General features: G+C 33.1%; 1 protein-coding gene across 1 annotated transcript; it reads right to left on the bottom strand.

The window, feature by feature from the left end:
* Positions 1-2,895: 2,895 nt before the first annotated feature.
* LOC145569418 (homeobox-leucine zipper protein HDG5-like) lies at positions 2,896-9,711 on the bottom strand. The gene is made up of 12 exons (XM_081628762.1): positions 9,308-9,711; positions 8,519-8,804; positions 8,196-8,395; positions 7,878-7,995; positions 6,723-6,911; positions 5,699-6,247; positions 5,475-5,576; positions 5,076-5,297; positions 4,817-4,988; positions 4,455-4,723; positions 4,244-4,339; positions 2,896-3,931 (listed from the first exon to the last, which is right to left on the bottom strand). Exons 2-12 carry the CDS (start codon positions 8,735-8,737, stop codon positions 3,437-3,439), a joined length of 2,631 nt encoding a protein of 876 aa, XP_081484888.1. The 5' UTR covers positions 8,738-8,804; positions 9,308-9,711; the 3' UTR covers positions 2,896-3,436.
* Between the last annotated feature and the right edge of the window lie 5,337 nt (positions 9,712-15,048).

The following is a 15,048-nucleotide window of genomic DNA, read 5'->3' as shown; positions in this document are numbered from 1 at the left end:
TAGAAATTTCAAAGCTATGAGATCTTAAGTAAGCACTAGCATATTGAAATCCTGTGTCCGGACCAGACTTACTAGATATATAGTCCTGTGTTTTTCTTAAGCTCCTCTTTAGGAATGGACTAGTACATGCCTCTATTCTTCCTTCGATCTGTTCTAAGGCAATCCATACTCATCCTTGTTTTACTAATTTCCTTTTCATTACTGGCAGTGCTATAATTAGTTCCTGTAGTTGATTCACGTGCTTCATCCTTTTTTTTTTCTACGTCAATAGCTGTAGTAAAAAAGCAAGAACAGCCAAAAGTTGGATTACCACTTTTTGTTTTTTTAGTCTAGAAATTTCAAACCAGCGAGCTACCTTTTTCCTTTTAAGGCGGGCTTGATTCACATCCTTCTAGGGGTCACAACATAACGGGGAATTAAAATTTAACTGAATCTTTTTCTTTAATCTATTACATTAGATTTATTTCCATAATCGACTTTGATTCAGTACAATACAGTATATTTCTTCTGTAGTTCTATGTCATTATAGTTGATAAAGCTAGTTCTTTAATTATTATACTATAACGTATCCTCTACTTAGACTCCATCATGTATGAAAAAGTAGCCAGCCAATCAGAACGACTAACTAAATAGACCTCTAGTTAATGCTTGCTTATACTAATGAAACTGCAGTATCTTTACGAATTTTGTGATTGTTTTATAGTCTCTTGTCGTTTGCTATTAATGGAACAGAAAAGAACTATTAATCGTTATCTTTTCTACACCCGTTGAATTTTTAATGATTGTTCTTGCATCATTGAGTTGCAATAAACCATATCTTCTCCGCTCTTCCATTAATTCCTTGATATCTTATCATTTACGCTCTTTAATTATTGCGTTTAAGGTGGTTATGGGACGTGGAGCTGTCCGCTGCACTAATTTATGCATCCGTATGCACAAAGAAAGAGACACATTTATTAGGATTAGACGCGTAACAACACTGTAGCTTAAGCATTGTTTCCCCGGTGGTGGATTTTAAGAATAAGGCTCTAGATGCTTTGATTATGTTGGATTAAAAACGAATCAGGATCATGCAGCAGACAATTTAAATACGGAGGATGACGCCTTTATTGATTCTTTTTTATTTTAATGCAAGCAGTAAGTTCAACACTACGTTCATTTAATCTAGTTTCAGAAACATAATGTTGCACTTATTTAGATTTGGATCTTTTACATTCAACTCAATTTTATACTGTGAATGTAATAATAGCTCTCTTGTTTATATCCTGCATATACCCAAGATTCATGACTTGCAATAGAATAAGCTAGGTTTTGGGGCTTGAAAACTCTCTGATGCCAAATAAATAACTCTGGGAGATTTAGGAGGAAGCAAAGATAAAATGACATGAAAGTTAAGCAACTAATCTTTATATTCTTTCCATTGTTATCCTCAAGATCAACTAGGAGTTTCTCCAAGTAGTTATATGACTCGGGTTGGAACTGAGTAAGAGGGCAAACAAAAATGGGTCTGATTGCAGTTATTTACCTTATGAATATTAGTTAAATTGCTTAATCTCAATTTTCTTTTCAGGTTCTGAGCCCTTGGCTGATAAATGGTGAACATTGAATTTAAGTGTCATTACTCTTGTTGGCATCCACTTACTGCTTAAAAGACAGAGGAAGAAATTGAGGATGGCGATGAATTCAGACCATTTAATTCAAACTGGAGGTTAACTTCTTCTGATCGTTGGATGGAAAGTACGTATCTTCATTGAAAATAACTACTATCCCTATTTGCTTATATTACTGGGTTAGATAGATTATATTGTTGGTACTATATATTACAAAATCAAGCTTTTGATGTTGCTACAATACATTGATCTGATGGTAAATATTATTATGAGAATTTTATCTAATGGTGAACTGCATAAGAAGGCTTTACAAGAATTGTTTGTTATAGAATTAACTTTCTCCTTCCTCTTAGCTGATAAAAGCTACGGTTACAAAGGATAATGATGTAGATGAGTTTCGAGCTCATATACCACGACGTTTTAATGACTACTGGTTGAACCACTGACATATATACATGCCTTTATTTTATCTGTTGGGAGAAGCACTTGGTTCTGATATGATCTTTCAAAAATGTAGGGTTTGCTTTAAATGTTGAAACAAGTTCAGAACTTTTATGTTGCATTGTTATGCTTGTTGGTCTTTATACTTGTTTATGAAACTTAGAATTGGAAAATAGTTAAGAGCACAAACATGCTTTGTGACAACAACAAAAATGATACTTTCTCCGTTATAAATTTGGCTTTTTACTCCGAACTTTTAAGAAGATCCTGAAAATTATTCAATGATTATATAATCACATTTAAGTTAAGTTTATTATTGATACTTTGTATTTCTTTAGGGTTTACCCCCATCATTATATTTTTTGCTAAATATCAACTAAGCTGGTATGGACTTGCTACTTCATCGATCTAGTATGGACTTGCTACTTCATACTCCTATGAATGATTCGGAGAATAGATTGACATAAATATTTTCAATTCATTTCCTGATACTTAGTACAAAACTCAGGAAAAAGCATTAGCCATGTATTTCTTGATTTAACACATCAACTTTAGTTATTCGTTAACTCCATTTTAGGTTCTTACTTTTACCTTCTTATACATAATGACCTTTACAAGTACTACCATCAAAACCCTCTCCATATTACAAGTACTTCTCTATTTCTGTATTGAGTATTGAATATATTTTTAAGCCTTTGCGGACGGCTTTAATAGTCCCATGTGAGCATATTCATGATTTTAGCATAACCATAAAAATCCACAAATCATACCAACATGAAGAAATTATTACTCACTCATCCAACCCAGCCACTAGTAAAAAAAAGAACAGATGAAGAAAATAACAAGACATCAGAAAGACTAACCACAACCACCAACATAAATGAACTCATAAATTGAACACTAAATTCTTCAATTACATCAATAAAAAGTAATCCACCAAAAAGTCCCATAAAAATAGAATTTTTAAAAGTAAGAAGAAAAAAAAAAAAAAAAGGACCCAATAAATTGAATGAGTAAAAGCAGAAGTCAATGCCCGAACCAACACCCTTGATGAATGGTAAGAAATTAGCCTCGGCCGACCAACCAACTAGCTTAGCCATATCCAAGGATCACATCTGGTGCGCTCTTGACTTCCACCACCAATTCTTACTCCTTCATTAATCCCAATGTTTTTTCACACACCTAACTACTCGTACATTAGTAGTTGTAGTAGATTTTTATTTACCATTTACTAACCATTTTTTGTAAAAGAAAAATAAAATTCAAGTCTACTTCTTCCACTTGTACTCTTTCTCATCTATATTGTTTCCTTTACGCCCTCCCAAAATACAAATAACCTCTTAAAAACATGGAGGGTAGTAATTAACAACGCTGTTGGCCTCAATTCACGAGCCAACAGCGTTGTTATTACTGGTTGAAGCAACACAAGTATTACTAGCGTTATTGATGTTGTCATTGGTGTTGGTGTTAGTGATTGTGTTGCTGTTTCCGTTGGTGTTGCCAAGGGCAGCGTTGATTTGGTGGACCATGCTGCAGATGTGGTTGTTGATGGCGTTCACGCTTGAAAGGTTAAGCTTGGCATTAGGGCTTGCGCTGGCATGGACTTGGATTCCGACTGTTAGGAGGCATCCGCCACCCATGTTGCTGGAGGAACTCTGGCCATCTGTGCTGTTTGTGGCATCGGGTGTAATATTGTTTCGTCCCAGGGGTATTATGGAGAACCCCGTTGGGAGGAGAGGAATGCAAGAAGGGTCCTCACCACTCATCACTAGCTGGATGTAGTCAACTTCCATTGTGGCGTACACGACTAAGCTACCTGAGGGGTCTGTGCAGCTCTCTTGCAGCATTAGCTCCACATTCTGTGATGAATTACTTGCCACCTAAATTAACATTAAATAATGCCATTAAACACAACCATAAATGATATGATCATTCATTAATACAAGATTACGAGTACCAATTAAGAGATTCGTGAACATAAACCTAGAAACAATGTGATATTATCAAGATGACTACAAGTTTTTGTACTTATTGAAACAATAAAAATAAAGTTACACCCTTGATGTCAGCGGATTTCTTTTTACTATCAATGGTGCATATCTTACTGATGCAATAACCATAAAAAAGATAGTAGCCACTGTAAAAAAGTAATAATAATAGGTTTTGTAACAATGAAGATAAAGGAAACTCACATTGATGCGAAAGAGAGAGATGCAGTTTCCTGGATGAGATCCATTGGCGATATGAGCAACCTCATGTAAGGAACTTCCATTAGAAAGAGCTTCAAGCTGGAAAACAAAAAACATAATCATAGTTAATTGTATTTCTAAAACCACTACTTCAGTAAAAAGCCTACTAATAATATAACATTTGATTGCATTGGCTGATCATGAGCCAAGTTACCTGAGACCTTCGATATTCGTTCTTCAACAGATCAAAAACCCGGTCATGAGAATAAGGCAGCCAAGTAGTGGACACCGCGCAGAGGATCAATCCATTAGGCTGCCCTGGTTCCATGATTTTCCTAGTTGTAATCCTTACTGTATCGTCTGCAGATTCAGATAATGCAGTCCAAGACTGACCCCCTGAAGTGCTTATATTTACACTTAATGTTCTTATCATCCTTTGTGCCAACTTCATGAAATTCTTCCTTGCTTCTGGCGACTGTATCACTGCATGAACAACACTTTTGCCGGTTAGTTCAGCTGAAATCTAGATAGAATGAAACTTATAACAAAGCAATCAGTATTAAAGTTTGTTGCAACCTCCAAGGTCAGATACATTTCTGGCCATGAGACTAGCAACCCTCTCACATTGCCTTTGAAGTATAGCCAACCAACGTTTTGCCCCAAATGCCATCGCGCTATGAACATATTGATCAAAAGTTTGGTGGATTGGCTTCTCTTCTAATACCTCAGCATGTTCAACCCATATAACCTACATTAATGTCATTGTATCAATTGTTCATTACAAAAGAGTGTAGTAGGGATTAGTTCATTTATGTAATGTATTATTTTTAATTACCTTTGAGTAACCATTAGGCATGTCTTGAATGATGCAGCCTGAAGTGCGTTTCCTGTATCTAGGAATACTATTTTGAGAGAGTTGAAGGATTCCTTGGAAGTTATCCACAGGGAAATCAACAATTGCCCACATGCCTTCCTCTGCATTGTGGTGGCAATACCGGAGGAAATAAGTCTCACGGGTAGGTACTAATGGTGAAAGCACTTGGAACTCCGCGTACATCTGCAAGAAGGAATAAACAATGATCAAGGCCTTTTCATGTTGTATAACATAATCAATGCAGGGTTCTTTTGCATGAAAGTCCTCCCAAGGAAAATGTTTTTTCTTTTCCGAAAACATGTTAATTAAAAGAAATTAAGTTACTTTTAAAAAAGATCAATGTGTCATGAATGAACTAACCAGATGAAGCGCGCCACTTGCATGACCGGAGGCTCCTGGAGCAAGAATCTGAACAGTCTTGGAACGAGAGACAATGGAAGGAAACAACTCCATCCATTTATTCTGTTGTTAATTTGACAAGAGGGGTAATTGCGGACAGATCAGAAAATGAAAAACAAAAAGAAGACAATAGCCAAATGAAGAAGCATATTAGGTTAATAATGTATGTAATATAGAGGGCTTACGGCATCAAGGAAAGAATCTACAAGATTGATGCTGTTCATAATGACAAGCGCCTTATCCCTAGTAGCCTCGGTCCTTAACTCATTGTAATGTTGCTTGAGAGGATCAGCATGATGATGAGGCCAAGGGAACATCCTTGAATACTCTTCCATGTTAAGCACTTCCATGGAGTTGCTACTATTGCGAAACCAAAGGGGCTCGTTCACATGACACATCTTAAGCAACTCATCCATGGAAGACATGGCCAGTTCCATAGCAAGGGGCCTCTCTTCATCCAATATTATGCCACCTCCACCACTCCCACTCCCACTCCCACTTCCGCTGCCACTACCACTTCCAGCACCAGGGAATTCAGTAGCAGGCTCGGGAAGCAATGGCATTGGAAGCATTTGGGTGCAAGGAGGCATTGACTCTTGGAAGTGCCTCGAGTACATTCCCATGTCTAGGTCAAGCGAAGGGGGTGGTAGGAGAGTTGCTGGTGGTGGTGATGGTCCAAGAGATTGGAGTGATCGGCCAGTGTACCTTGATGCAACTGCACATACTCGATCATACTGTAAAAGAGACAAGTTGTACAAATTATTATGATTTATATTGAATAATGAGATAATGATTTCACTTAATAGCCCTCTTAATTATGCATACAAGCTTACACAAGAATACACTTGAATTTAGTGATGATTCTACCATTAAACAAACTGTTTATTAATGCAATAATGTGTGACTGATGTTAAGACATCAGCTAATTGTTACTTGCACTTTTAGAATACTGTATATAAAAAATAATAAAAAAAATCATTTGTGGACCAATTACTTTAATTAGAAGAATAATCTTAGCTAATTATGAGGCAGAAATCATAGCTAAGATGTTCAGGATCCAAAACATATATCAATAAGTCAACAACACGAAAAGCTGAAGTCATAGTATGACAATTTTGTACATGAAATAACACAAATTAATTTCACTAGTCCAAAATCAAAGAACCCTAGCAATTTGTGGCTTATAAACGTATATAAATAAGAACGCACCTCTTCTTTAAGCCTGGCATTCTCAAGTCGCAGTTGCTGCTCATCATATTCGACCTCTCCTAGAATGGAACCACCTCCACATCCAGGACAAACAAGGCTCCTCAAGACTGCTTGCAAGCGATAATTTTCGTTCTTCAAGTTATCATTCTCAGCCCTCAGTATCACATTATCAGTCCTATCTTGTTGTGCCTAATCAAACACATACATGCATATTAGATGATATCATCACATTATTCAAATCAAACCCTTCAATCTACCAAAACTATACCACAAGTACACCCAAACACGACTTTGAATAGCCGAGCTTGACACTAGGACACGTTCAGTATCGGGGTGATCTGATTAACAAAACTTAAAACGAAATGAAGATGTAATAATCACATATTCACATAAATTAACATAATGTATGAAATTAATAATCTCATTGTATTATACTGTAATAATTCAAGAAAAAAAGCACAATAAATTTAACACTACTGACTGCATTAGGCCTACAGCTGGGACAATGAACATTGGGGGGTGGGGAACATTTAAGCCATTAAATTTTTTAGCTTTGGGAATGACTGTGGTACAGGTAAATTCATTTAATCCTCTTTATTATACTTCTTCTTCTTCCTCTCCTTCTTCTTTAAAGTCTTCCATTTTCATCATCAAGCTTTCATTTTCTGTACTAGCTAATATTATCATCTTTTTTCTTTTCTTTTTTTTTTTTTTTTTTAACAAAAACCACAGTAAAAAAAAAAAAAAATGAAACCCTTCGTCCTTTTAATTAATTTATTTATTTTTAGTCTTCCTAGGGAACTACGAAGCTGTCACTGTTACAGTTCTAACCCTCACTCACTCACTCACAGCTGGCTTTCTGCCATCAATGGTGCAACCCTTTAGCCCCATTTGGTATTCTATGTAAGATTTCAATTAATTAACCGCGTAAATAATGTACTCCTTATGTATATACTACTACCATCGTAGATCCGATATAGCTCGTGTAGCTAGACAGGATTCTCTCTAATTACTAGACCATCAAGTTGGAAAATTACGAGGGGATGAATTGAAAATATTTAAATTTTTACGAGTACTCAAAATAAAAATTAAACCTTTTCTTCTAATTAATTACGTTATTAATTAAATCAATTTTGAGAAATATATGGTTCACACCTTCATTTGGGTACGGCGATTTTGGAACCAAAACTTGACTTGGCGTGGCTTCAGCCCTAGATCTTGGCTAAGCTTCATCCTTTGCTTATCATCAGGGTGCGGACATTCTCTGAAAAGACTGCCCAAAAAAAAAAAAACCAACAAAAAAAATGACTAATAATAAAATTAAATTATCATTCATAAACAATCCTTAAAATAAAATAAAAAAAAGAGTTCATAAACAATTAATTGTATTTTATGTGATTTATTTTTTAAAAAATGTATTTTATATGACAACTAAATTTGGACGAAAGTAAAAAAAATGAAGCATATACATACGCTTCCATTTCTTGAATCTGACGAGCAGTGTGGCGGTGGTAACGCTTCTTCTTACCACTTTGAGAAGGTTGCGATTGGTTCGGGTTGAGCGGATCTTCACTAAGACTATCGAGCTCGTTCCCGGAAAGACCACCTTGTCCTTCCATGTTGAGTTCGCTTCCTGACAAGCTCTCCACCATCTCCTCCTTCCCTCTCTCCTCCTTCACCTTACAAAAATACACAGAAATCAAATTAATAAAATAATAATATAATTCTAACAAATTAAAAACATAAAATAAAATATAAGGAGAGCTTAAGAGGAGAGAGGGAATGAGGAACATTACAGGGAGGATAGTAGGGAAAGGATGGAAGGCGGGCGGAAGCGAAGCCATGAAAGTAAAGGCATTAACATGATGATTATGGTTGTGATTATGATTGTGGCTGTGATTATTAGGGTTTCGAAGAGGCGAAGCGAAAAGAGAAGAACAATCAGGTGTTGATGACATCCCATTTTCTCCCATTGTTGAAGGCAATGCTGCTGCTACTTGACAATCTCCATACATTATTATGCTAATTATACTTGCTTCAATTCCTTTTCTCCTCCAATAATTGCTCCTTTGATATCCAAATCTTCAAAAAAAATGAAAATATCAAGAATTACCAACTTAGGGTTAGGTTGTCATAATCCTTTATGATATCATATTATTTGTCTACCATTCTAACATCTTAGGTAACAAAAATAATGCAAGGATTATTGACTGGATAGGATAAAAAGTGAGTGTAATAATTATATTTAAATAATTTGTTAAAAAAAATGTAACGAACAACCTTTTTTGAAATTAATTAATTTTTTTTTAATTATTACAAAGTCAAAATTAATGAGGAAAATCAAAATGATTTTCTTCCATAAAAGGTTTTTTTGAGTTCCTAGCTACAACCACCTACCTTGTGATATAATACGAAACATCAAAACACCGGAATAAATAAAATCAAAACAAAAAAAGTAAAATTGAAAGCGAATATACCAAATTTTTGTTTGATTATAAAAAACACAAACCTAAAATCATATTTTCAAATGAATGTAACATTAACGGGACCATAAATAATAAAACAAAAGAGCTCAATGAATATACCAATATTTGAGTATTAGATTATATCTTTCTCAAACTTGTTTGGATCCACCTTAGCAAAAACACAAAAAATAAAAAAAAAATAAAAAAAAAATTCTCTCTTAAAATTCAGTTTCTCTCACTTCATACTCACTCTTATTTAGTGTTAAAAGAGTAGAGAGAGAAGGAGCAAAAAAAAGAAGCAAGTTTTATTTTTAGTGGGTTGCCCTTCTATATTTTGATTTTAAAATTTTGATAAATTAATTTTTATTTTTAGTTTATTTATAAAAAAAAATTAAATAAATCTCGGAAGCGTAATTTATTTCTCTCTGACAAAAACCGATGAATGCCACTTATTCAGTCGTCTGTTTCTGGAAACACGTGGCAATATTTAATTGGTTTATGCTTTTCCGTTTCACGTAGCCTTCTTTACTCTCTCTCACAAAGTCAAAACTTTTCCTTTTTCTTCTTATTAACCAATTTCTTGAATAGCGCGTGTTATTCACATAACGAGATCTTAGCCGTTGAATTGTAACGTTTGATACACGCGATTAAATAGTAAAAAGAAAGTTTTAAATTTTTCGGGTTTTTCCGTTTTACGTGAGGGGAGAGAGTGAGTAATAAGGTCAAGGTCAAATAGGTCAACGAATATGGACCGTTGATTTGGAGGTTACAATGGACAAAATCTACGGGTTAGGAGGGATTTAAATAAGGTATTGTCAATGCTAGGTCCTACCAAAGCTTTTTTTATGGCTTAAAAAGTGTAAAAAAATATAAATTGAAAAAAAAAAAAAAGGGATTTTGCTCCCATGATGATGAATAAAAAAAAGGCTAATCCGTATTAATTTTCTACCAACAAAATTTTATTAATTATAAGGCAAAAACTAACGAATGTTCCGGAAGCGTTGGATAAACTAACTAAAATTAGAAAGATTAAATTAAAATGAACATTAATTGTACTGATCGACGCGTGATTTTGTCATACTTTCCCAAATTAATACTATTTTAAGCAATATTTTAAATGTTTATCCAACGCCCCGGGGGCGTTCGTTAGCAAGATCCTAATTATAATCAATGTTTTTAATTTTCTATTTTGTATTTTATGTTTTTTTTTTTTTTAGGGAGATGAAGTATATAATTAATGTATTGTCCACATTGTTCATGATGATTTCTCATCTCCTACCAACTTTTTCTATATAAGTTTGTGTAGCTAGTAAGATATTAAACCACATAATTTTGCAAGAAGACATGGATACATAAATTAATACACACTATAATGTAATTGGGGAGCTCATAAAAGTTGAAATTTAATGTTTATAAACTTATTTCTAACACATTATTAAGAAGTTGGACTGATAAAGAGGATATTTGTTGGACATTTAAGTATTTGCCATGATTTTAATTTGTTAAATATGTTAGAACATGGATAATTGTAAGAGTAATGATGGTGATTTTAGAATAAAATGCATATCAAATTTTTGTGTTCATACTATTAAAATTATTATTGGATAGGTGATTCTATATTTAATATGATATCTTCAAATTTAATTTACCATTATCTATTGTTACCATTTAATACACTATTTAATGTTGGGATATATGTATAATACATTAATACATTTGATCTTAGCAATTGGATATTATAAAGGTTTTGCTATGTTAACCTTTTTTTTTTTTACTAGTTTGAAATATCATAAGTTCAAATGATTTAAGATAGAATAAAGTGAGCAACTCTAATGGTTGTAACAAGGGACTTGCTTGTAATTTTTAAAATCCTCTAGCTACTAGTTTGACCATTGGAGCTAAAAAATACAATTAGCTTGAGAAAAAAAATTTCAAAATTATAGGAGATTAATATATTAAATAATTAAATTTATAAAGTTAATTGAGAAAGTCAAACTTATTTAATTAGCAAGCTAATAGCTAACCATTGGGGTATAAAATAGCTGAAAAGAAAGTTAGCTTAAAATCATACGTGGCATGACAAGCTAATTTAACAATTAGCTTACCATTGGAAATGCTCTAGAGGTTGATATATAAGGATTACTCAAGTTCAAATTATTTTAGTTTTAATAAGGTCTAATTAGTTCATATTAGTTCAGATAAATAATATAAAATAAGTTCTGACAAGTGAAAAATAGATAAATTGAATACATTCTAACTATTTTTAAATAATTAAGCTAGATCAAAAGCTTATTAATTTATGATCTTTGACCTAAAATAATAGGATGATGGTACCAATATAGCAAGGTATTTCAAATATATATATGGGGATTGCATGATGTTATAGGTATTTGCCGTATTTCAATTGTTCATTCTTCATGTGTGTTGAGGTTTCATTTTATTCGACTCATCTTAACTCATTTAATTTTAAGCAATTAACTATATCTTATCTTAAAAAATGACATGTAACGCAACTTATATCATACTTGAATACTTGTATTTTTTTTATTGGCAAGGTATATCGTCGTACTACTGTACTAGTCGATCTTTACAAGTAAATAAGAGTGCAAAACGTTTATAAAAGGGTCAGACATGCATGAATATTATACAGTATATCTGTATATGAGTAATTAAACAAAGTACTGTACATGAATTAGGTTTATCAATCTTCCTTTTTTTTTTTGGACAAAATAGGTTTATCAACTTGTAATTACAAAGCCAACACAATACATTAATTAGTCCTTGCTCTAGTCTTAAGAAGTAGGTGGGAAATATAATTAAAATACTTTGAAGTGAATGGATAGAAATTAAGTACTTCACCCTTTCTCAATTTTAATTGCTTCATTCTCCGTATAAGATTTTACGTTCTCCAACACACAATTTGAACCATTAATTAGTTTCTGATTAAAAAAAAATAGAAATATCCAAATTACAAATTGAAAGCAAACAAACAAAATCTCTAAACAATTATATTTTTCATGAATAGATAAGTAATAAAAATTAAAGGAAATTTAGTCCAAAAAATTCTCCTCTCTCCTCCTTCCTCTCTTTAAAACCCTAGCCTTCATTGTTGAATTATGAAAGGGCTTCCATCAGTTTTAACTAATGCAAATCCCCAATCCTTGTTTCTTTAATAAAAATTTAGATTTATAATAATGCTTCCTCCTTTTGAGATGAACTTTTCTCCCTCTAAAGAAAGGGTTTTCGATCCCCTTCGAAAGACAAGGGTTTTTCGACCTCCTTTGAAAGACAAGGTTTATCTCCTCTTTTTGAGGGAGAAATTTCTTGTAAGTTTTGAATCCATGATATTAGATTTAATGGATTTTCGTGAAATTATTTCGTTGGTGAAAAAGTTATCAAATTTTCGAATACAGACGGATGAATCAGAAGGAAAACATCTTCACGGCTACAAAGGATCGATTGTCAGATTGTCTCTCCAATAAGACTGTATTTTCCAATGATTTAAGCGAGAGATGTTCCACAATGCAAGATTTACTCGACGATCGTAGTTTTTATGAAGGAAAATTTTATTTGATTCAATATCTTATGTACTTGTTAACGTCGAATCTCTACTGTAGATGTCGTATGACTTTTAATTAATGAAATATTTTTGCTATTCAAAAAAAAAAAGAGAGAGAGAGAGAGAGAGAAATTTAGTGGGTGAATAGTGTAAAAACTAAAAATGGGAGCAATTACTTAAGAATGTAGAAAGTTTTATAATAATGTCTAGTTGAAGAGTCATTGTATTGAGAAGAAGGAAAAAAAATAATTCCTCCATTTTTCTTTTATTGCACCATAAAGACTTTTACACTATTCGCATAATGTGTTTTGACCATCATTTACATTTATCCACAAGGAAAAAATATAATCATGTGGGATCTAGTTTTCAAATATCAAATTTTTATAATTTTTACAAAAGTGTAACTAAAGATATTAATAGGCAAAGTAATACATTGGCAAGTGTGAAATCACTCATGGTGTAATAAAAAAAGAACGGAGGAAGTATATACAACTTAGGGCATGTTCTGATTGACTGAACTGAGATGAACTGAACTGAATATTTTATGAGAGAAGGAAATTAAGATAAGAACTAAACTGGACTTATTGGAGCTTAACTGAACTGAAGTGAAGTGAAAATAATCTGAAGAAACATGCCCTTACTTAGGTAGCATTATGGCTCGAGCAATGTTTGTAGTGGTTACATGGTGCTAACAACTTTCTCTATTTCATCCAATTTGGGCTCGATCTTTATTAAAAATATGTTAAATAGGAAAAAAATACGCAAAAATCTTCTATTGAACTCTAAGCCCCATTGTAAATACTCTAATGGCATGCTTGGATTGAGGGCGTAGATGTATTATTACGGTAATAAAAGTCAAACTAAGCAAAATGAAAGTGAATATAAGGAAAGAGGAGATAGTAATAGTGTGATTGTAAGAAAAATTATGTACTAGTGGTGTGTTATGAGATGAAGAAAGATGAACTAATACCCTCGTCTTGGGGTTAAAGTTACACTAGTGGGAAACTGGGTAACTAATACCCTCATTGTGAGGATTCTACCTCTCTCTTTTCCTTATGTCACAACTACTTTATTTCATTTACAAAAACCTAGTCTCCTACAACACCTCTAACTAGTCTCCTTTAACACCTCTAATTATTTACTCCCTCTGTTTCGCATTAGTTGCAACAGTAGGCTTGACTCATAGTTTAAGAAAATTATAGACTAGGTTTATAGGGTTATAATATAAAGTATTATTAGTAAGAGATAGAAATAATAATAATAATAATAATAATAATAATAATAATAATAATAATAATAATAACAACAACAACAACAACAACAACAACAACAATAATAATAATAATAAGAAAAAGTAGTGTGGGTGGGTTGGTAAGAAAGAGAAATAATAAAATATTTGTGAAAGTGGAGTTAGTGGAAGAGAGAAATTATAAACTAATAGTGAGTCCTTTTCGAATAATATGAAACAGAGGGGGTATGTTTTTTCAAATTTGACTTTTATTACTCCATTGATATATTACCCATAATCCAATCCAAGCATGTTCTATTTGGTGGTTAATTCATCTTTATGCTATTTTCACTTTGTCACGTTAATCTCTTTCTCCTTTTTACCAATATAATGTAACTTTCCAACTATTCTCCTTAATTAATCTTTGACTGTTGTGGAGAATATGGACTCATTCATTCTCCTTTGTAAGGTTCCTTTTCTTGCATGAATGAAGTGCTCGATCGAATTGCCAAATGAATGATTATCCATTTGATAATTAGGTATTTGACCCCAAATTTGAAGGCAAGATCAATAAATGCCTATCTCAACAGCCTTTAGTTCAGCTTTTAACCTTCATAGGATGTACATGAACCAAAGTTTGATGTAAAGGCAATCGATCTACATCTTCCTCTGTTCAGTGTTCATCTCGAATAATCCCCCCTCCTCCTGCTGGCGTCGCGCAACCTTTGCCACTTCATCAGTATTAAGGGCAAACCATCCTCGTGGTGACCTGGTGCAATGTACACTTGTTGCATGCATTCTTCTTAACTAGGTTTGTTTGAGTTTTTTCCATTAGCATGAATCACCACCACTAGGGTCTTCTCTAAACTTGATCATGCATTTTTAATCTCTATTTTTTTTTTTTTTTAAATAGAATCTCTCTTTTATGTACATTAGCCATCAAGAAATTTTTTTTCGTGCATTTTAGAATAATTTTTTTTATAAGGTAATTATGAAAAAAAGATACATTGTTACTTTGTTAGGAAACACTTTTCACGAGGGGAATTTCTAATGCATTAGAAGAGAAAACGAAAA

Source organism: Chenopodium album, chromosome 11, assembly GCF_948465745.1.
Source record: "Chenopodium album chromosome 11, dcCheAlbu1.1, whole genome shotgun sequence".
NCBI lineage: Eukaryota > Viridiplantae > Streptophyta > Magnoliopsida > Caryophyllales > Amaranthaceae > Chenopodium > Chenopodium album.
The sequence above is the reverse complement of the archived record's forward strand: the minus strand, read 5'-3'. Positions and strand labels throughout refer to the sequence as shown.

Excerpts from the sequence above, each read along its gene's own strand:
- LOC145569418 (XM_081628762.1), bottom strand. The coding sequence starts at position 8,737 with ATGTATGGAGATTGTCAAGTAGCAGCAGCATTGCCTTCAACAATGGGA. Across the intron at positions 4,989-5,075 it reads TGCCTAATGGTTACTCAAAG|GTTATATGGGTTGAACATGC; the intron begins GTAATTAAAAAT and ends ACATTAATGTAG. Across the intron at positions 4,340-4,454 it reads ACGAATATCGAAGGTCTCAG|CTTGAAGCTCTTTCTAATGG; the intron begins GTAACTTGGCTC and ends TTTGTTTTCCAG.